Raw genomic sequence first — 22,973 nt, 5'->3', positions numbered from 1 at the left:
TAACTATCTTTATCAGAATTGATCATACTGCTAAAATCAAAGAGGGAGGCTGTCTGATAGCCTCTGAAGAGTGACAGGACATGAATGGGATTGCCATTGTACCGTGTCCTCAGCTTTGGAGGTCCAGAAACTCCTTTTATCCAGCAGTGCTTGTTTGATCCTACTTGCCTAACTCTGGATATTAGAGGTCTACCACCTCCAAGCTCAGTACTGGAAATGAGCGTCCAGCCAGTATGTTAGGAAATACTCCCTCCAGTAGCCTGCGGCGTTTGGAAGTAGTACACTGCAGAAGGCCAAGCAGCCTGGACTTGAACACAGCTCTAGGTGTCCACGTGAACTTCACATTGAGATCTGATTAATCCCCATCCTTGTGTGGTCAGTCCACAAGCCTGGATGGCCTTCTCCCTGGTTAGGGTTGGGGGAAAAAGGCACCTCTAAGGTGCAAGGCTTCACTTTTGGTGGTAGGAATACAGATAAATAGGACATAGGTTCTGTTTTAGAGCTTGGAAGTTATTCTGGGAGACAGCTCATAAACAGACTATTTTAATATAATGTGGAAAATGTAGGGGTTGAGTTTAAGCCCAAAGGAAGGGTACCCAACCCAATCTGGTGGTGAGGAAGGGTGACAAGGAGATGAGGAATAATTGGAGAGATGGGCAGAAACCAGAAGCCAAGAGAATGTGTTGAAAATAAGAGGGAGGAAAACAGGAAAGCAGATGGTAAACAAAATGGACCTGAAGAAAGTCCACTGGATTTGTCAACTAGAAGAGGGATCATTGGCAGCTGTTGACAGGGGCAGTTTGAGTGGAAATAAAACGCTTGGCTGGGAAAAGAGAGTGAATTAGAGAAGAATGTTATTAAGGGAAAGTTTGTTGTTTTGTTCTGATTTTTGAATGGCAAGGTTTCTGATCTGAGAGAAAGGAGCTCTTGGAGACAAAGAGAAAGAGGTGATTTGATTGATGGACCAAGGAAACAGCTTCTTGGTTCTATCATATTGTTCTAGATCCCGCTGCTTCCTCCTGATGGGCTCTGACTCTCCTGATTCAACTAACCCCCTCTCCCCCACCACGGATGGACTTGGCTTCTAGTTTCTCTCACACATACTCAACTGTACCTCCCTAAAATATGACAATGACATCCCCTGAATGTCAAGAACCACAGCTGCATAGAAATCCTGATGATCAGCTTCCCTTCCAAAGTATTTATTAATCTACAAAGAACTGATCTATTAATACCTTTCCAGAAACTAGAATACTTCTACCATCCAGGTCACCCATTTCCTGTGTCAAGGTGCCCTGGAAGCTCAACCAATTATTCGGACTGATCAATTGGGAAGTTGCTTTTTCAAAATGGATTTGTAAGAGGTCTTTTGAGAGTTACTTTATCCAGGTTCTAGTGAAACCTGAGAGTAAACCGTTTCTGGTGACTGTAGTATTCAAACCACCTTAGGCAGTGCTTGCCAAACTCTTGCTGACAAAGATTTTTAGACTCCATGCAGATCATTTTTTTCATCTTTGTTATTTATAATCATGTTTTAGTGAGGTCCACTAGAAACTGTACCCTCATCTTCCTTTACCAGAAGTATATGTAAAATCCCCCGGGTTATCTTAATTATGCATGGTTTGGGTAGTTTTAACTCAGTGTAATCTAATTTCCAAATTATTGGAGGTGATCTCCCGCATCCTTCTTTATTGAATACACCTCCTTCTTTTATTCCTGTTTGGTATTTCATACCGTCTCTGCTCAGCAATTTAATGAAAATACTAAAATGAAGTCATGTTTTCAAATATAATAATGGAATTTCCACCCTCTTATCTTTTTAAGAAATAAAATTTAGAATGTAATAGAAAACTTTCATTGACAGATAATATACTTGGATTGGATGTTTACTGTACTGATTTTAATGCTTATATTTATATGACTACCAGAGAACTGATCCTAAGCCTCCTAGGACAGGAATTTATTTTTGTCTGTCATCTATCTTCCTTACTAACAGATACAGTACTCTCCACCTAGTAGGCATTCTATAAATGTATTGATGGATTGATTTTAACCACAGAATTCTAATAGATTGAATGATTTATCATTTAGTAATAGATCTGTCTTCTTAATGAAGACTTAAGTTTTGCTCTTCTGCCTAAAGCACGAGGCAACATATTTTTCAGAAATATTATCTTCTTGTCAAGATAGGAGTAAAAGAGCACTTATATAGGGTTCTGTTAGTTTAAATTTTAATTAAATGAGAATAAAGTACCCAGTCCACACCTGGCAATATATTTACCATGCATTGTTTATTGAATTAAAGAATGCACTGGGCATTTAACTTGAGACCATTCCCTTAACAGTAAAATTATTACTTGCTCCACCTCCTACACAAGACTGCTGTAGGGAACAAATGATGTTTATGAAAATGCTTTAAAAACTGTAAAATACATTACTACTTTAAAGTGGAAATTCGTATGTTGACTTAATGTCATTCCTATTATCTGGTATTTCTACAGCTATCAATTCATTAAATTTAGCATTCCTATTAAAAGCCATAACTAATGTACAAAATTGTTTTAAACATTGGTAATACTGAATCTCAGACTCTTCTAAGAAATTTGCCGGTTGCACGTCTGTGGTGCCATGTACAACTGTGATAGACTCACACTCTAAGAAAAAACATTTTTCTTGAGTAGTCTTCTACCTCAAAGAAATTTCTGGCAGAAATAGCACGAGTCAATGATTCCAACCTAGCACCTTAACAGTCAGTGATCACGATACTTTAAAAAGGGAAACGGACAAAGACCCCCAAGACGGGCTTCCCAAATTAAAGCCACTGACCAACGACAGGGTCCAATGAAGAGACTAAGGAGTCTAAGGCTCCGAAACCAGAGGACAAGAAGCCCAAGGAACCCTCCCTCTACTGGACGCACCGCGGGGGTGGCGACCAGGGTCCAGCACCCGGACGGTTGGGGTCCCAGAGCGGGCGGCCGAGACGCGCGGCCAGTTAGGGTCAGCGGGCACAGCGGCCGTTGGGGACTCCAGGTACCAGCAGGCACCGCTTCTGCGGCCAACGCGAGTGGCGGCTGCCTGCTAGGACTCGTAGTGTGGTCTGGGTAGGAAAAATTAGAACCAGCCCTGGCTCCTTTCACGCACGTTTCGGAAACCGGGCCTAGAGGGATCACGCCGGCCCGCTCGTGCCCGGCGTCCCTCGGGGGCGAGTAAAGCAGAGCTGGCTGCGGCGGGAGGAAGCCCGGGCGACCGTGCACGTGGGGGGTGGTTAGCGCCGCGGAACCCGGAAGCCCTGAGCACCGCCCACCGCCGCGGTGACGGGTTAACGCTTCTCCGGGGTGGAGGTGGGGGCGGGGTGTGTGGAAGGAGGGGGCCGTACCATCCAACGCCTCCGAGAGCCGCCCGCGAACCGGCTTTCCCCTCCCCCACTGGCCCTACGCAGCGCGGGCTCCGCCTCTCCGGCCGCGGCGCGTGCGCAGAAGCCCCGCCCCGCCGTTCCAGCCCCACCCCCACACCCGCCGCAGCCGCCGCCACCACCTCTCTCTTCCTCTCTGCTCTTTCCTCCTCCAGTTTTCTCTTCCCTCCTCCCCTTCGCCTCTTTTTCTCCACCTCCTCCTCCGGCGCTGACGCTCACGTAGGCCCTGGCGTCAGACGCGCGGGGGCGGGGCGAGTGCCGCGGGGGGTATAAGTAGAGGGTGCAGGAGGCGGTGCTTCCCCTTCTCCCCGGCGGTTAGTGCTGAGAGTGCGGAGTGTGTGCTCCGGGCTCGGAACACACATTTATTATTAAAAAACCCAAAAAAAATCTAAAAAAATCTTTTAAAAAACCCAAAAAAAAATTTACAAAAAATCCGCGTCTCCCCCGCCGGAGACTTTTATTTTTTTTCCCCTCTTTTATAAAATAACCCGGTGAAGCAGCCGAGACCGACCTGCCCGCCCGCGGCCCCGCAGCAGCTCCAAGAAGGAACCAAGAGACCGAGGCCTTCCGCTGCCCGGACCCGACATCGCCACCCTCGCTCCCTAGCCAGCAGCCGGCGGTCAGCGGCAGCGGATCGACCCCGTTCTGCGGCCGTTGAGTAGTTTTCGATTCCGGTTGATTTTTGTCCCTCTGTGCTTGCCCCCGCTCCCATCCCCCCGGCTCCGGCCCCCGGCCCCAGCACTAGCTCTCCCCTCACGGAAAGGTCGCGGCCTGTGGCTCTGCGGGCACCGGTGCCGAGATGAACCCCAGCGCCCCCAGCTACCCCATGGCCTCGCTCTACGTGGGGGATCTACACCCCGACGTGACCGAGGCGATGCTCTACGAGAAGTTCAGCCCGGCCGGGCCCATTCTGTCCATCCGGGTCTGCAGGGACATGATCACCCGCCGTTCCTTGGGCTACGCATATGTGAACTTCCAGCAGCCGGCGGACGGTGAGAAGCCGGGCCCGGCGGGCGGGCTGGCGGCCATGAGGCTCAGGCGGCAGCGGGCGGGCTAGGCCGGCGGGCCCGGGGGGAGGGGGCGGGAGGGCATGTAACCCCCACTCCAACCCGGGCCCGGCGGGGAGAGCGCCGGGACCCCCCGTTCGTCATCCCCGCGGGGACACGCGCAGCCGACCGCCGCACGCCCCTCGCACGCCAGGCCACTTCCTCCTTTGCAACCATTTTCTCGGCCTCAGCCGCTCTCAAACTTTAGGGTGATGACGCGCCGGGAGGGTGGGTGAGATTAGGTTCTTCCACGGCGCTCCCGCCAGTAGCCCTGAGATTCTGGGGAGTGGAGCGCCGAGCCCCCTTCTCCGGTAATAGGTAGAGGCGCTCCCACCACCTGGGGCTCCTGCCGGCGCCCCAGGACCGGGAGGAAGTGCAGTTCGGCGCTCGAAAAATACCACGTGTTGAACCCTGTAACCTCACAGGCCCGAGGCCTGTTCTGTTACTGGCCCAATCGCCTGGGGGAAGCCACAGGGACTTTGAATAAAGTTAATTTTAATGTGGTGATGTAGTGGTGGTCCTCAGGTTTCTAATCCCCTTCTTAATAAGTTGTCAGTGATTGATGGCTCTAGAAATGTAAATTACCAATGAGACATGTGTTTGGGGTTTTCTCCTAGTTCAAGCATTTCTCACGCTAACGTTAACAGGGTAGGAGGAGAGGATTTGGAGGATGAGCCCTTTGAAGGCCATGTTTTCTCATGCAATTTAGATCATTTTAATTTTTTAATCAAGTTAGTTTCACAGTACTGGTAATTTGTTCAGAATATTGTTTTTTTCTCTTACAAAATAGTTCCTGTGATTTTGAGGGGTTTTATTTTAAAATGTATTCACCAATTTTGGCTGTAAAATGTTACTTGTGAGTGTGGTGTGTGGACTGGACCATTATACTTAATGTGGCATTTAGTAGTTCAGGTTTATTTTTTTAAATGATCCAGAATATCCATAAATCATGGAGAATGAGTACAAAGTAACAGGTTAGAGTAAGCTTGAAATTTATGGGGGGAAAGCTAGCTAACCTTGTATTTTTATTTTGAAGTTACAGTTCACACAAACAAAATTTAGCAAACAAGATGTGATATGTGGTCTGATGCGTGTTGTTGCCAAGAGTTTTTCTTCCTTATAACTGGATCAATTGACTTACAAAAGTCACCTTCAGTTGACTTTAGGGCCCAGTTTTGCTTTTTCCTTCCAGGCTGCTTAAATGCATGTCTGATATTCTAAAATACACAGCTTTTATTTTTGTAGAAAATATCTTAAGGGTGGAATTAAACTTTTATTTAATTAAGTTCACTTAATAAAACAAATTACTTAATGATCAGGTTTTCATTAGTTAAAGTTAATACTCAGATTTTGGGTAGGCAGACTATTGAGTGACACTGAGCCAGAAGTTGTAAAACTTCACTGCAGGTTTCCTGCCCTTTTGCTCTGTAAGCGGTGGCTCCAAATGTCACTCGATAACAGTTCTTCCCAACTCTGGGCAAGATTTATCACTGAAGAGAAGAAAGAGTAATACTAGGGAAGATAACTTTGGATCAGGTAAATCACAATCTAAAGAGTTGATAGAGAAAACTTGAACAAATTCTAGCTACTGGAAAATGGTAACTTAAAAGTGGCTTTTTTTCCAAGCTTAACCATATTAAAATTTAAAAAAAAAAATTTTTAAATTTCTTGGGGATTTGAAAAGTTGAACTTCAGGCTACCATTATTACAGGACAGGGTAGGTATTGATCAGTCTATGCCAACAGAACAGTACTATAACTGCTCGAAAGAGGATAGCATTTTTCCATCTTTCAATTATTTGGTTAGTGTCTTTCCAAATAGTTTTTTTAGTGGTTTTCTTTCTCCCCCCCCCCCCTTATTTATTGCTACATGGATAGACTTGTAGAATAACTTTTGAAAGTGACTAGTTTCCAATTTAACAGGAAAACGTGACTCATTCAAAAGAAGCTCAAGCAAAGTCAGCTAAAAAACTAGGGGAGCTGAGTGGGTGTGGTCAATTGATAATGAGCTGTCAATTGATAATGAAACGTGTTTATGAAAAGTGGCTGGAAAATTTGCCCCCTCAATAACTTTATAGTTAGATTGGCATGGAATTTGTGAAGATTGGTGTAGAACTTCAAATGGACCACCCTTTTCCCCTCTAAAGGGACCAGTCTTTTTCACTTAAGGATGTGTTTTTTCATTTTGAGTCTCAATTTCTTTAATAAGTGTTCCTTTAATGGTACAGATGCACATAATCCAATCCTTTGTAGACCCTGAAATCATAGGGTAGATTTTGAAATTTTGTAGCACTATCCAGAAATAATTGGTTAAATTATCGGTTACTGCGTAAAACAGTGATCTAAGATAAAATTGGTGTTATATGTCAAGAAAGCATTAATAGTGAATTGTGACTATTGTAGTTCTGGTATTTCAAAAATTCTGTATTGTACAGCTAAGTATGCCCAAGTTCACATTAGTTTTTGAAGGCCTGATTCAAATCTTGATCTGAATGGATATAGTCTTTTTTTTTTTTTTTGGTCTTTTTTACATGGCAATAGGATGTTGTGCCATGATTCACTGAAAATCCCCCCAATAATTCAGGAGCTTCTATTTTAAGAAAATAGACTAATTTTTGTGTAATATTGGAAGTGATAAGCTGCCAATTGAAACCACTAACTTTGGCGAGCAATAAGGAAGAAGTTAAAATAGTTAAAAATCCATAAAATGTTTTTCAGCCTGTGGATAATTTTCAGTTGCCTAATGTCTTATATTGTTCATTAAGCATTATATTGCTCATTATGTAAAAGAGATCTTGGTTTTATGTTGACTAGGAACAAAAAGGTGCTTTTAAATTTAATGGTAATGAAAGGAAGAAATGTTTTACAAATACATTAAGCATTAGTGATATGTCATCTGTTAAAGAGTGGGAAATTTGGGGTGTCTGATATTTGGTCTCTCTTTTTGCATTGTAAGTTTAAATCTAGACTAGTGAGAGGTAAGGTCTAGTCATGTTGAAGTTTAAAGAGGTAGAGTGATCGAATGCCCAACCACTCCCCTCCTCACACACAATAGTTTGTATAATTTTAAGTGGCTAGTTTGTAAAAGTTTTGATGTAATATTCACTCTGAAAATGTCCTTCCTGTAGCGGAGCGTGCTTTGGACACCATGAATTTTGATGTTATAAAGGGCAAGCCAGTACGCATCATGTGGTCTCAGCGTGATCCATCACTTCGCAAAAGTGGAGTGGGCAACATATTCATTAAAAATTTGGACAAATCCATTGATAATAAAGCACTGTATGATACATTTTCTGCTTTTGGTAACATCCTTTCGTGTAAGGTAAGCAAAAATATGACTAAATGTATTTCTAGTATCTTAGCTATTTGTAGTTTATTCCTTAAAATAGTAGTACTGTTAACGGATATCTTTATGTCCCAAATACTCAGGTTAGGTGGCTGACAAATTACAATTGACCCTTGAACAACGCACATTTGAACTTTGTCGGTCCACTTAAACAGATTTTTTCCAATAAATACCTATACTGTTTTTTATCTGTGGTTAGTCGCCTGCGGATACAGAGGGCTGGCTGACTATGCATTTTATATAAGGGATTTGAGCATCTGTGGATTTTGGTATCCGCAGGGGGTCTTGGAACCAATTCCCCATGGATACTGAGGGACAACTTAAGTTTTAGGGGAGTCAGAAGTTATACTTAGATTTTTGACTGTGCTGGGTTAGTGGAGGTGGGGGTTCCGCACCCCTAATCCCTGTGTTGGTCAACAGCTGTATTTTGGATCACTGGAAAAATGCTAAATTAATAGTAAGTAATGAAAACTTGGTATATATTTTTCCCTAGGTGGTTTGTGATGAAAATGGTTCCAAGGGTTATGGATTTGTACATTTTGAGACACAGGAAGCAGCTGAAAGAGCTATTGAAAAAATGAATGGGATGCTTCTAAATGATCGCAAAGTGTAAGTACAAATATTTAGTTAATCGTACTTCAAGTCTGTTTTTAATAGTTCAAATCCATTCATTTTACAAGTTAATATATTTGTTCTTAAAGAGATAGTTAGAATGAAAAAAACCACATCTTGGTAGATTTTATAATTGTCTTTTCTCTATATTCAACGTAACATACAAATAACTGAATTAATAAAATGGTCAACATTCAAACCAAAAAGGAAAAGGGAGAAAATGAATGTACTAGGATATGAAGCTTTTTCAAAGTAAGTGCTCAGTTAAAAAACTAGGAGTCAAGACAGAAACTTAATCACAATTCCTGAGGTAGTAAGTAGCCCATTTTACATTTTGGGGAAACAGGCTAAAATAATTTTCTCATATTTACATGTTAGTAGGACAGGTTAGGATACAAACCCAGTGGTCTACATTCAGAGCTTAGGGTGGCTCTTTACTTAGTTATACTGCTGCAATTTATTGATGGAATAAGTTTAAAGTTAGAGTTTGTTTTTTTTACCTTTTGACTCCCTTCACCTCTTTAAAGAAAGATAAAGCTCAATTAAACCAGAAGTCTTCATGATTAACCTTCCTGAAGTAAACTTGCTCTTAAAAATTGCAAACTTTTCAAATAATGACACTGATAAGACTTCTGTAAGACTTTCTGTAAAAATACAAATTCTGTGAACCCAAACGAAATGACAAATCTTAATTTTTTTTATCCTCAGTGCCAGTGGATTTTGGTTAATTATCTGGGCAGTTTCAGCTGTGAGGTCATATTGTAAATGATCTGTGAGTTTATGTTGCCGTGTAATGATGGCATGCAAATTGGGTTTGGTTGTTATAAGTCAATTGCATCACTCTTAAGGTGTGGCTCTCATAAATCAGCGCATCAGATGGTGTGGTCGGTCTGTACATGAAGGAGTCCTTATGCACATGGTGTTACCTGTTTGAATTCTGTGTCAATTGCATGATTAAGGAAAGACTTTGTAATATGTAAAGAACCCATATAAGTCTTAAGAAAACCAGCAACTCCTCAATATGAACAATGTTTATAAAGGCTAAATCTTAGAGTACATCTTTAAATGAGAAATAATTCCAGCATCATTAGTATTCACAGATGAAAACAACTTATAGTTTGCCTGCCTGTGTCAGAAGTGCTTTAGAGAGTAAGAAAGTATGCCTACCACTGGTGGGTAGGGTCGTCTGGATTAAATAAAGACTTGATTGATTGCTGTTCTGAGTATAAAATGATATCACCCTTTTGGAAAACAGTTTAACTGTATGCAGAAACTTAAGATCATTTATATACCCTTTGAACTACCATGATTTCTGCAATTCTGCCCTAAGAACTATAATAATAGTCTCATAAAGTTCCAGCATTATTTACAGAGACAGAAAGTTATGTCTACAAAGGAAAAGGATGCTCCATTGAGAACATTTATAAAATTAATAGCATGGAGAAGCACCACCATATGGGTGGAGGGGTATACAAGGAAATAAAATCATAGGTAGCTCCTTTAATGTACTTGAACACAAAAACACATGAAAAGTCAATCATGATTTGAGTGGGATTATAGGAGATGGTTTTCTGCTTTGATGTATATTAAAAATATACATGTACTACTATTGTATTAAGGGACAATTAAATTTTTTAAAAGCATTCTGTTGATAATGTCGCAAAGAAAATTATGCCTGGCTGTTGTGTGTTAAGAGTACAGAATTCAGAAGATTACATTTTAATTTAGGAGATTGCAAACAAAGTGCAAGGGGCACTTGAAAAAGCAATGATGAAAGCTTTTGTGTCTTTTCATTGGCATGGTGCATGTTTACTCCCACTCATTTGTATTGCTAGAAGTGATCTCATTAACCCTGGGTTAGCTGGACAGAAGGGAGACAAGTGTGTATTAAGAAAAATGTTCTTTTTGTGATTGTAGTTATGAAGTTTGTTCTTATTTTATGCTGTGATTTCTTCAATTGAGACCCTATTTTATAGTGTGCTCTTTATTGGAGACTGAAATTATCAGTAACATTTACAAATCAACCATCAGGCTTAATTAATTTGAACTTCATAAAATAGAACCTAATTTTATAGTCCTTTAATATTTCATTAGATTTGTTGGACGATTTAAGTCTCGTAAAGAACGAGAAGCGGAACTCGGAGCTAGGGCAAAAGAATTCACCAACGTTTACATCAAGAATTTTGGAGAAGACATGGATGATGAACGCCTTAAGGATCTCTTTGGCAAGTTTGGTAATGTGTCTGAATTAAATTTTTATACTCAAAGCTCTGAATATAATTGCTCAACATTAGTTTTGGCTAATTTTTTATACTACAAAAGTAAATGAAATGATATTTAACATGGCACTTATAAATATTTATAGTTATTTGGATCAAGCTACTGATAGTCCCTTATACTGCAAAGTAGTATATAAGTAGAATTCTATCCAGTTTAAAGAATAATAGCATTTTATTAGCACAGCAAGGTGTGACTAATTGGAACAGATTTTTAAAGGTTTTGCACTGTTAAGAAATTGTGGTGGATTTATGCACTTAGAGATCCCGTCTCACCAGAGGCATTTGTTTGACACAGCCATCTTAGGTTGGAGTGGGGTCTTTATGGGATGGGAAGGCTGGCTAACTTCAGGCTATTGGCCAGTCTCAGTAGCATCATATTTGAGCAATTTTAAACAATGACTTTTACAGACAAAGCCAAAGATCCAGATTTTCCAGGGGTATCTCCTTGGGATGGCCTTCTGAATCCATGGGATCTTAAACTACTCTTTCTTTGCATTTCAAATTAACTTCATTAAACTCCAAATTAATGAAGTGTAACCAGCCTTTAAATAGTTGTGTTAAGTGATCAGATGAACCTTAAGTTATACATTTTTGTAAATGATTTGCTTGCCTCTTACCCTTTGCTTTCCTTTGGTTGACCTTAAATAGGTGGCTTTTTAAAAGTATTTCAAATGATAAAGCATTAGGAAATCTAATCCTTTTCTATTGCCAAGCTAGCATGCCACATTGAACCCTCTATTCCTTTAAGCAAAAACATTGTCATTTTTGCATAAAGATGAATTGTGTAAGATGAAAATATGTGACATGTCTTGCATCTTATTCCAAATTTTCTTTGGTAACTAGCTTTTATATATTTCATCTGTCTTTTTTTAAATTAGAAGCTATTTCTAAAGTTGGATAGTTAACCACTATCCCAAATGAATAATGCTTTGTCAGTTGAACACCAATATGTAAAATTTGTCAGTTACTTTGTGGTTTACATAACAGATTGGAAATACAGCCTTAGGACTGAGATACATTCAAAAGTACCAATCTACCTGTGCCCCCATACATCTTGAAGATTTTCTATAATCAAATATGATTTTTATCATTTTTTTGCCCCACCTACCTGAGATAACACCTAGCTCAGTTAAGTCTCTTATTTCACTAAAGGGGGTAGAGAGGGTCATGTGTTTTTAGAAACATGCCACCTCCTCCAGGTGGTGCTGCTGTGTCTTTTCAAATGTCAAACCCTGTATTGCCTGTTGAATTCAAGTGGGCCTAGGCTTAAGAAATTCTTGTTTTTTAAAACAACATCGTTGTGGGGTTTTGTTTTGTTTTGTTTTGTTGACTAATGCTAACAATAAAACTTGATTTTTCACAGTTATCTAAAACATACCTCTATAAATGAAAGTAGGAATGTTTCAGGGAATAGAATATTTACTTAGCTTCATAGTGGAAGTAAAGGGTCTTTGAAGAGAATATTTAGTGTCTATGGGGGGCGGAGAAGCAGTTAGAGCAGGAATAAATTTCTGAAGGCTCGGAATTTCTTTAACCCTATTTTTTTTTCATGGCTTTGTGTTTATATATTGAAATTTAAAATGTATAAACTAAATGTTTTATGGAATATGTTGTCATTAAAAAAATTTTTTTTAGGACCTGCCTTAAGTGTGAAAGTAATGACGGATGAAAGTGGAAAATCCAAAGGTTTTGGATTTGTAAGCTTCGAAAGGCATGAAGATGCACAGAAAGTAAGACCTTAAATATACTAAAAGCAGTGTGGGTTTTCTGTATTTTATAGGAGAGGGGGATATAAAGTTGGGTTGCTCTTGTGTTGAAATTTACATGCATACCAAAGGCTATTTTGTATGTTCATCTTTACCTGTTGTTTTGAGTGAGTTGCATTTTATGTATTAGTTTTGATAGTATAAATTGGAAACCTGTGTTTTCCCAAAACCTCAGTTTTGTTTTTGTGATGGGCCTATATTTTAGCTTTCATAATCTAGCAAGTTTGTTAAAGAAATGAACTTTGCAAGTTAGTAATTAAAATTTTCATGATTTTTGTAAGGCTGTGGATGAGATGAATGGAAAGGAGCTCAATGGAAAACAAATTTACGTTGGTCGAGCTCAGAAAAAAGTGGAACGGCAGACGGAACTTAAGCGCAAATTTGAACAGATGAAGCAAGACAGGATCACCAGATACCAGGTTCATTTTATTTATTTATTTATTTAAGATTTGATTGGGAAATTGAGGAAGGGAACATTGTGTTTTCCAGGACCCATCAGCTCCAAGTCAAGTTGTCCTTCAGTCTTAGTTGTGGAGGGCACAGCTCAGCTCCAAATCCAGTCGCCACTCTTCAATCTAGTTGTGGGGAGGTGGGGGGGGGGCACAGCCCAGCTCCCCATGCAGGATTCGAACCAGCAACTTGGTTGTTAAAAGCACGCGCTCTAACTGAGCCATCCTGCTGCCCGTCAGCAGCTCAGCTTGGGCGCAGCTCACTGGCCCATGTGGGAGTTGAACCGGCAATCCTGTTGCTCAGAGCTTGCGTGCTAACCAACTGAGCCACTCGGCCGGCCCACCAGGTTCATTTTTAACTGAACAAGCAAAATAAGACAGGGATGAGGAAATCTGTTTTACTTTCATTTCAGTTACTGTTACGTAACTGGAAGGTGTTTGAGAGGGGGGAAAGAGAAGAAACTTGGGATAAAACAATAGGAAGTGCCACCATTAAGTACCACCATGGTTTTCTTTTTCTACAGTTGTGTTTTCTTTTTTTTTCTTAGGGTGTTAACCTTTACGTGAAAAATCTCGATGATGGTATTGATGATGAACGTCTCCGGAAAGAGTTTTCTCCATTTGGTACAATCACTAGTGCAAAGGTAAAGCATATGATGGATTTTTTAAAAAGGTTTTGGGACAATCCATGCACATGGATATATGTGTATAAATTTCACATTATTTTGAAAACGAATAGCCAAATAGATTTCCCCTACCCCAAACAAACTTTATTTTACTGGAAAATGAGGTTTAGGTTTATTACTTCAAAAATAATCAAATTTGAAGTGGATGTTGTAGCCCCATGGTTTATTTTTGCAGATGGCAAGTTTTGAATTCTTTATGAGGAAGGCTGCATTTGATGACCATAGTTACTATTGATCCTCAGTGATAAGCACTGTTCTGTACTCTGCTAAACTAGTTATTTAACTGGTTAAAGAAGGCAGTTTATTAGGGAACTATACTTAACTATTGCTAATCTATATTCACTTACTTAGTTCATTCTGGGGAATCAAACTTGAAGTCCTCTGGCAGCAAAGCTAGAGATTATATTTCTTTTTACTTGAAATCAGAAATACAACAGTATTCTATTCTAAATTCTTGACTTTTGATTCAAGAAATGGTGCTGTAGATATTTTTTTTATGGTGTCCATGGTCCACAAATCCTTTTGTACGTAAAGTTTTGTACATATGTATTTTGGGGGGTGGGGGTGGGGGTGGAAGAAGTATCTAAAACTTAAGTCAGATTCTCAAAAAAGTATAGCAACAATTAAAACTCAGTTCTCTGGAATGACCTCGTGACTCATCTTTCTACTCAGCTTTTCCTGGCAACCCCATTGATTCTGAAAGTAAGGAAATATTAGGGGCATGGTAGATGAATACAAATAAAAATGTAGGTGATGTGGTCGCCTTGTGTTGCAGCCTGTGCTTTTGTAAGAGTACCTGGAGCGTGATAGAATTTTTTCCTGATTATCTTTCTCCTTAGTGTGTTCCCTGAAAGTTGTTTAAATTGAATATTTTGGATCAGTTTATTTTGAATGTACGATGCATGCATTTTTAACAAAAGAGAGGCTTTATTAAGTATTTTTTTCAGTCCTTTGTGGATTGTAACGTGACTGTTGGCAAACAGGTGAAAAGTTTGTCAGGAATTTATTTTGGAGGAAGAGGTCATTATGTTGATTTAATAATGCCTGCTGGAAAACAAATTAATCAAGGTAGAAGGATAAAAAGTGAGAGGCGACCCTTCCATCCTCCGTTTTCAGTTTCCAAAAAGGCGTTTGAGTGGCCATCCTAGATAACTTTACATACTTGTCCGGTTTGTATGTATAGTTTTTAGAAAACAGGATCACACTATACATATTCTGCAATTTGTTTGCTGTTTTATTTAGTGGTAGATCTAAATACATATTTATTTCAGGCATTTTCTCAATTATTTGCTGAATATTCATGGTATGGATACACCATAAGTTATTTTACTGTACCTGTATTGATAATCATTTGGGTTGCTTTGCATGTTTGCACTGTTAGGCCTACCAGTCTAATAAACATTCTGATAACATGTATATCTTAGCACACATGCCAATATTTCTAGTCTTAGAATTGAAATTGCTGATTAGTGGATATGTGTATTTAAGATTGATATAGCTGAATTGTCCAAAAGAGCTGAACACATTTCTACATCTTGTTAATTTAGTAGAAAGTGGTATGCATCTTTTCAAATGGTGACATTTTTCATGTATTTGCTACTAGTTTTGCCTTTGCATATTTTTATATTGCATTTTTTTATTAACAGAATTTTATGTTAGCCCTTTGTTTTATATTGCAAATATTTTCTCCCAGTCTTTCACTTCGGACATTGGGATCTTGTGCCATCTTAGATTTTTCCTTATATTTTTGCATTTTATGTTCAGATTGAGACTCTTATCTGGCAATTTTATTTTTTAATGTGATATGAATAAGAGATATAACTTCTTTTCAGTTTTGCCAGTGTACCATGTGCTAAATAGTTCAAAGTCCTTTTTCCCCACTGTTTTAAAATGTTTAATGTACTAAATTCCCATAATTGCATGGGTATGTTTCTGGATTTTTTTTTTAACTTAGATATAATTGATGTATAACATTAATTTCAGGTGTACAGCATAATTCAATATTTGTATGTATTGTAAAGTGATCACCACAATCCATAATCATATAATTACAAAATCTTTTTCCTTGCAATGAAAACTTTTAAGATGGGCTCTCTTAGCAACCTTCACATAACACAATACAGTATTATTAACTATAGTCCCCATGCTGTATGTTACATTCTCATGATTTATTTTGTAGGTAGGAGTTTGTACTTTTTAATTCCTTTCGTCCGTTTCTCCTCCCACCCCCACCCCTCTGGCTGTTCTCTATGAACTTGGGGGGTTTTTGTTTGTTTTACTTTTTATTTTGGGGTGTTTTTTTTTATTCCACATATAAGTGAGATCATTAGACTCTGTCTTATTTGTTCCACCAGCGTATTGTTTAATGTAGTTGGATAGCATGCTTGTGTATATTATAGGACTTGTGAGGAGCTCTTTGCATCACCTCATTTCTTATTTACGTTTAAAAGATCTTTGCATTCAATGAATGGAAGCTTCCTCCTGAAATTATACTCTAATATTTATGGCCCTTGTCTTGAATGTGAAATTTTTATTTTAAAATAATTAGTATTATAAGATTGAATTACTCCCTCCCAAACAGTAGTAAAGCATCTCATCAGCTTGACTTTCTAGAAGAGTCATTTTAATTGTGGATATTTCTGGTGGTGCCAAAGAGTCAAATTTAGTAAGCCCTGAATGTATTTAGGTATTTACACCTTAATATTAAAAATCTTACCTAAATAACTAAAGTTGCTGTTTTACCTTTACCCACTTTACTACTTTTGCTTGGCTAGGATAATATAATGTATGTGTGGTTTGCCCTTAATATTTGGGTATGAAGGAAAAGTTGTGGGGGGAAGTGGTGAAAGCATGAACAGTCAGTGGCTGTAATTGACTAAACAGTAATGCTCTCCTTTTTGTGCCTCATTCTACCATTGCATTAACCTTGTTTAATATTTTTTTCTTTTAATAGGTTATGATGGAGGGTGGTCGCAGCAAAGGGTTTGGTTTTGTATGTTTCTCCTCCCCAGAAGAAGCCACTAAAGCAGTTACAGAAATAAATGGTAGAATTGTGGCCACCAAGCCATTGTACGTAGCTTTAGCTCAGCGCAAAGAAGAGCGCCAGGCACACCTCACTAACCAGTATATGCAGAGAATGGCGAGTGTGAGAGCTGTGCCCAACCCTGTAATCAACCCCTACCAGCCAGCACCTCCTTCAGGTTACTTCATGGCAGCTATCCCACAGGTAGGTTTTAGAAGAGAACAGAAGCCTCATGAAGGTTTTCATATTTGGTCATTTTTAGTATTTTGTGTCAAAAATAATAATAAAGCCTTAAGATGAAAATATTAAGAGACGTGTGAATTCTGATTGAATTTGAAAACAATACTTAAAGTGTGACAACTTGCTGAATGTTTTGAGAGTGTGTAACTAGTTACATTATTTGCTTTTTCCTTTCGCTGATGCATTTGCTTGCTTTCTGCAGACTCAGAACCGTGCTGCATACTATCCTCCTAGCCAAATTGCTCAACTAAGACCAAGTCCTCGCTGGACTGCTCAGGGTGCCAGACCTCATCGTAAGCCTTTCATTTACTCTTAATTAAGGTGGTCAATTATTTGGAATAGAAATGCACATGAGACAAATAGCTGTATGTTTCAATGGTATATTAACTTTATTTTCATAATTTTTGGTTCGTTTTGGAGAGCCTAGATTTTTTTTTTTTTTTTTTTTTAAGAATTGTAAAATGCTTCTTCATTCCTGTCTTAATGACCATGTTTTCTGTGCTGGTTTGATTTTCCCTTATAAGTTTGGGACTGAATCTTAACTCTTAATTTCATATTTGGTTAGGTAGTAGTTTTAAAAGATCTTGTTCCGTGTGTGAGGACCAGGGCCCTGGCATTTTCAGCCTTGCCCTGTGGAATAGTGCTATATTGCAGGAGCACTTAGAACGAGGTTCGTGTATCATGTTCAGATATTAATAAGTACTTATTTTTAATGATTGTTTTTATTTAACTGATCTGATAAGTCTGTGAAAATGGCAGGTATGAGACTAAGCTTTACAAAATGGTATTTATATTTGGTCACTTTCAACCTTTTATGCAAACCTCGGCTCTAAAAAAGCACTTTCAGTGAGTCTTTTCAAATTAATGTGTTTTCATATCTTTAAATGTAGCATTCCAAAATATGCCCGGTGCTATTCGCCCAGCCGCTCCTAGACCGCCATTTAGTACTATGAGACCAGCTTCTTCACAGGTTCCACGAGTCATGTCAACACAGCGTGTTGGTGAGCCTTATTAACCCTCCCTGTGAAAATTGACCTCCAATTTGAAGTAGCAAGGTAAAACTACAAAAATATATTTTTATTTTTTTTAGCTAACACATCAACACAGACAATGGGTCCACGTCCTGCAACTGCTGCTGCTGCAGCAACTCCTGCTGTCCGCACCGTTCCACAGTATAAATATGCTGCGGGAGTTCGCAATCCTCAACAACATCTTAATGCACAGCCACAGGTTACCATGCAGCAGGTATGGAGTTGATTCCTTGATAAAGATGCCACCCCTTGGTTGCGATCAGAGAAATTGAAGACAGCTATATGAGCTATATAGGTGTGCTTAAATTATCTAGGACATCTTGTTAATTGATGTCCCGTAACTGATAGTATGTTAAAATGTCTTATTTGCCTTATAGGAGTTAGACAAGCATTCAGCGGTCCCCATCTAGAATTTACTTGTGTGGCTTAACAGTTTTGTTTGCCATAGCTATAAGGAAGAAAGGATAAAGTCAAGTTTAGTTTGTGAGGTTTGGCTTACCCTTTTTTTTTTTACCCTGAGACCAAAAACTGTCGTTGATCAGAATAGAAATACGGTTCAAAAGAATACTCCAGGTTAAAAAGATGAAATATCCCATGTGGTTATAATACTTGAGCAGATGAGTATTAATAGCTCCCTAAGGCTGTATTCTGATTCACTCAGCTTCTCCTATTTATGTTTAGATTGCAGTCTTTATCACTTCAGTGATTTTTCCAGGGATGGCTATCATTTGTACTTGCTGTTAGTTCTGTACTTAGGAAATTTCCTATTTTATATCTAGCCTGCTGTTCATGTACAAGGTCAGGAGCCTTTGACTGCTTCCATGTTGGCATCTGCCCCTCCTCAAGAGCAAAAGCAAATGTTGGGTAAGCACCTTTGTCCCACCCAGTTAGAGAGATTAGAAAATAGGAAGACACCTCCTTTTCACCTGATAATAATAAATAACAGGGTGGCAGGATTGATCTGAATTGGCATGAATGATTATGATAGTTTGTGTGCCTAACTAATTAAAAGCCCAAAAATCTATTAATACGTTGCCTTTGATGAATTACGGTAATAAGGCATTACTTGCCATGTGCGCCCCCCCCCCCCACACACACACATTTTTTAAGAGGGAATTTGAACTAGATATGTGGAAACAAATTTGACTTTGCCTGAGCAGAGATCTAACTTAATCTCATTTTTTGGCAAATACATGCGCCAGGAATTAATTACTTTGTGGTAGATCTTACTTTTGTTTTATTTTAACAATTTTCCCATGAAAATGTATTAAAATGGCGGACTGTGGGTTAGCATATATTTGCTATATATAAAAGGTTCTTAAAACCCAACTTTTTATATGGTAAATGCCTTTACAATTCTTCTGATTGAAAGATTTTGAATGTTTTTGTTCCTAGGTGAACGGCTATTTCCTCTAATTCAAGCCATGCACCCTTCTCTTGCTGGTAAAATCACTGGCATGTTGTTGGAGATCGATAATTCAGAACTTCTTCATATGCTTGAGTCTCCAGAGTCTCTCCGTTCTAAAGTAATTTAAATTTATCATGTATTTAACTGTCTCTTAGACCATGTATTTCAGGGCTTTTTGTAAGAACTTCATTTCGTAGATTTAAAAGTGCAATGTACAAGCCACACACAGTTGTAAATTCTCATAATAACAACCTATGGTGCTATTATTCCCATTTTATAAATAGAGAGACAGAGAGAGCTTGAATATGCCAGTGCTCGCTCACACAGCTAGTAAGCGGCAGAGCTTGGTTTCAAATCATCAGTTTAACTCGTGTCCATGTTCTTTTTAACTGGTACTGCCGCTTTTTTGGAGAAAGATATTTGCTGATGTTTCTCAACTTTGGGGGATTTCTGGTGGAGAGAGAATAAGTGAAAAAGTTCATAATTCCAGAACAGTGGTGGAATGGAATCCAAAAAGATATGGATACAGTTGGATGAAATATCCCACGTGGTTAATAGTTGTTTCCGCTTTCATCTTCGATGGACATTTGTGTATAGTTGGTTTGAGATTCTTCTAGCTATTTCCTTTTCAGAGCCAACTTGTTCTGTTTTTTAGGTTGATGAAGCTGTAGCTGTGCTACAAGCCCACCAAGCTAAAGAGGCTGCCCAGAAAGCAGTAAACAGTGCCACCGGTGTCCCAACTGTTTAAAGTGAGCTTTCTCCATCTTTGTTTTAAGCTTGTTTCCTTAATCTTTTATAACAGTTTGAGCATATTTTGTAATATAGCAGGAAACTCTTTTTTTACCATTAATCCAAATGTATTGTTAATTTTCCAAAGAGAAGAAGAAATATTAGAATTAAGGAAATTTTACCATTACCCTGATAATAGACTTGGATTTTTAAAACCAAAGCATGTTCAAACATTTTATATAGTAGTTCTTATTAAATTGCCTGTAACGGGTTGGCTCCATTGTGTGCTTACTCTAGAGGGCTCATACCTAATACTTTTTCTTGGGTGGCAGCAATGACCGTTGTCCTTGGGCCTCTACTGTTGCCCTTCATTACTTCCAAGAAACGGGAGCCAGGACCAGAGATTGGCAAAGCTTTTCTGTAAAGGACCATTTTTTTGGCTTTGTTGTAGGCCTTGTCTTTGTTGCAATTACTGTACTCCCACTGTTAGAATGTGAAGCAGCCATAGACAAGATGTAAACAAATGGGTGTGGCTGTGTTCCAATTAAACTTCACAGAAACAGGCTGCAGACTGAATTTGGCCCAAGGCTTTTAATTTGCTACTGATGAGGACTAGTATTGGTCTTATTGTTTTGTTGGTTTGGGTTTTAGTGAAGTATTTGATATGTAACAGGCAAATTTAAGGTTTGCCAGTTAATTTAATACATTTTTATATTGTGATATGATTGCCACTGTAGTGATAAATAGCACCTCTATCACTTTTCAGTGGTTGGAGTAATTAAGATCTAGTCTCATAGCAAGTTTGATGATGATTATAATCTTTTTTTCCCCCCACACTTACAGATTGATCAGGGACCACGAAAAGAAACTTGTGCTTCACCGAAGAAAAATATCTAAACATCGAAAAAAAATATTATGGAAAAAAAACATTGCAAAATATAAAATAAATAAAAAAAGGAAAGGAAACTTTGAACCTTATGTACCGAGCAAATGCCAGGTCTAGCAAACATAATGCTGGTCCTAGATTACTTATTGATTTTAAAACAACAAAAAAACACAAAAAAATAGTAAAATATAAAAACAAACTAATGTTTTATAGCCATGGGAAAAAGAATTTTCAGCAGAGTACAAAAATTTAAAGCATTCCTTTCTTTAATTTTGTAATTCTTTACCGTGGAATAGCTCAGAATGTCACTTCTGTTTCAAATAACAGAATTGATAACTGAGCAAGAAAAAGTAATTTGGATTATAAATTTCTTGCTTTAATAAAAATTCCTTAAACAGTGCATAGTGATATGCTATTTTATTTCTCTTGGCTTGTGTATATTGGTGATAAGGTGGAATTGGCATAAAAACCTTTCATGACAAAGGTACTATTAAGTATGAAGAGTGTTTTGGTTTTATGAAAAAGAGGAGGCTCACAAGACAGTTCCTCTAATGCATTTTATGAATTTAGGTACTCATGTGAATTGAACAAAGAATATCAGTATTTGTTAACTGATCTTAACATTTTTTAAGATGATATCAATGTATAACTTAAGGTTTCTAGGCTGGGACATAATTAGCTTAAGCCCTCATTTATATGGTATAAGATAGTAACAGTTACTCTATATTAGAGGAGGATGTCTTTGGCATAATTTTTATATTGATATCAAAAAGTTAGGGTTCATTTTAAGCCTTTTTTTTGAACAATTTTTAATTTGATAGTTGATGATTATGACTTCATCTTAGTTGAATGCCTTACCATCCAAAGTACTTGTGAAAAATGGAGATAAGGTGTCCTATCTCTAGAGAATGAATTTTAGAAGATCAGGGCCTGGTTTCAGAACATCTGCATAAAACAGAAATCCCTGGCAATTTGAATGCACTTTTGAGAATGGTCTTGTTTTAATCTCTGTTCCATTCCTTACATACTACTGAGAGTTAGCTTTCAAAGGTGCACATCTGATTATCTCATCACTATGCTATAATTATGTCAACATCAGCTCTGTTGCCTTTGGGAACAAGTACATTCAAATAAAACCATGCCTGTGACCATGTAAGCCCTCCCTGCATGTTGAAGCCTTACAGTGCTCTGTACCTGGAATGGCTTCACTTTGCCTTCCTATTTTGAAAGTAAGATGTACACATAAACCCCACTTCTTCCTCCATGGATAAATCTGCACCCAGTAGGCGTTCTAATGATCATTTTGTATTTTGCCTGATTATAGAATACCCTCTAAGGGGCTGACAAGTTCGTTGAGATGAAAACAATCTGTCACCATGAAAGTTTTTCTTTAATACTTTAGGAAGGTACAAAAATACCAGGGGTGCCAAAAAAAGTGTATACACATGACTTGTATTCATCTTTTTTTTAGAAATTTTTTATTGGGTAATGGTAGTTGCGGAGGGCACAGCTCCTTGGCCCATATGGGAATTGAACCGGCAGCCTTTTTCAGAGCACGTGCTCTAACCGACTGAGCCACCCAGCCGCCCCTGTATTCGTCTTTTATTATTGGTATATGTTACAATTTTAATACATTTTTTTGGCACCCTCTGTAGAATACCATATTTTTTTCAAAATTTGAATACAAAATGGTTTGAGGTTTTAAAGGAGCAGACTTTAGTTTGAGACACCTTAGAAGTATCTAGAATTTCCCACAGTTTAAAACTTCCAAAACCTTAATGTTGCAGATAGTTTGCACAGACAGTTTTGTTTATACATTGGATAGTTGGAATTTGTTGTTTTCTTGTGTGATACGAAGATAAATCCTCTCTACCTGTTATTTAAATATCTTCATTTTCTTAGATTTAGCAAACTCGTGACTGAGAGGATCCAACAAAACTGAAGTTTTGTGATCTCAGGAATTGATTTAGGAAAATACAGTCGATCTTCATCATTGGATGATTCTGTATTTGCAAATTCACCTACTCAGAAACTTATGGCGGCTCACTCCTGTTGGAAATTT

At 38.5% G+C, this 22,973-nt stretch overlaps 1 protein-coding gene across 2 annotated transcripts; it reads left to right on the top strand.

The window, feature by feature from the left end:
- Window positions 1–3,698: 3,698 nt before the first annotated feature.
- On the top strand, window positions 3,699–21,309 carry PABPC1 (poly(A) binding protein cytoplasmic 1). 2 transcript variants are annotated; one of them, XM_019642558.1, is made up of 15 exons: window positions 3,699–4,404; window positions 7,586–7,779; window positions 8,297–8,412; window positions 10,510–10,640; window positions 12,330–12,424; window positions 12,742–12,879; window positions 13,458–13,553; window positions 16,549–16,821; window positions 17,060–17,150; window positions 17,748–17,858; window positions 17,948–18,102; window positions 18,668–18,752; window positions 19,284–19,414; window positions 19,952–20,045; window positions 20,869–21,309. In XM_019642558.1, the coding sequence occupies exons 1-14, from the start codon at window positions 4,212–4,214 to the stop codon at window positions 20,042–20,044; spliced, it is 1,902 nt and encodes a 633-aa protein (XP_019498103.1). In that variant the 5' UTR covers window positions 3,699–4,211; the 3' UTR covers window position 20,045; window positions 20,869–21,309. The 2 variants fall into 2 exon arrangements, with proteins under 2 accessions (XP_019498103.1, XP_019498102.1); XM_019642557.1 differs by having other exon boundaries at window positions 10,510–10,649.
- The last annotated feature ends 1,664 nt before the right edge of the window (window positions 21,310–22,973 follow it).

This window comes from Hipposideros armiger, unplaced genomic scaffold (genome assembly GCF_001890085.2).
Source record: "Hipposideros armiger isolate ML-2016 unplaced genomic scaffold, ASM189008v1 scaffold_70, whole genome shotgun sequence".
Lineage (NCBI taxonomy): Eukaryota > Metazoa > Chordata > Mammalia > Chiroptera > Hipposideridae > Hipposideros > Hipposideros armiger.
The sequence above is the reverse complement of the archived record's forward strand: the minus strand, read 5'-3'. Positions and strand labels throughout refer to the sequence as shown.

Coding starts and splice junctions, on each gene's coding strand:
- PABPC1 (XM_019642557.1), top strand. CDS start 4,212: ATGAACCCCAGCGCCCCCAGCTACCCCATGGCCTCGCTCTACGTGGGG. Junction 16,822..17,059: donor TCATGGCAGCTATCCCACAG/GTAGGTTTTAGA, acceptor TGCTTTCTGCAG/ACTCAGAACCGTGCTGCATA. Junction 18,103..18,667: donor CACAGGTTACCATGCAGCAG/GTATGGAGTTGA, acceptor TTTTATATCTAG/CCTGCTGTTCATGTACAAGG.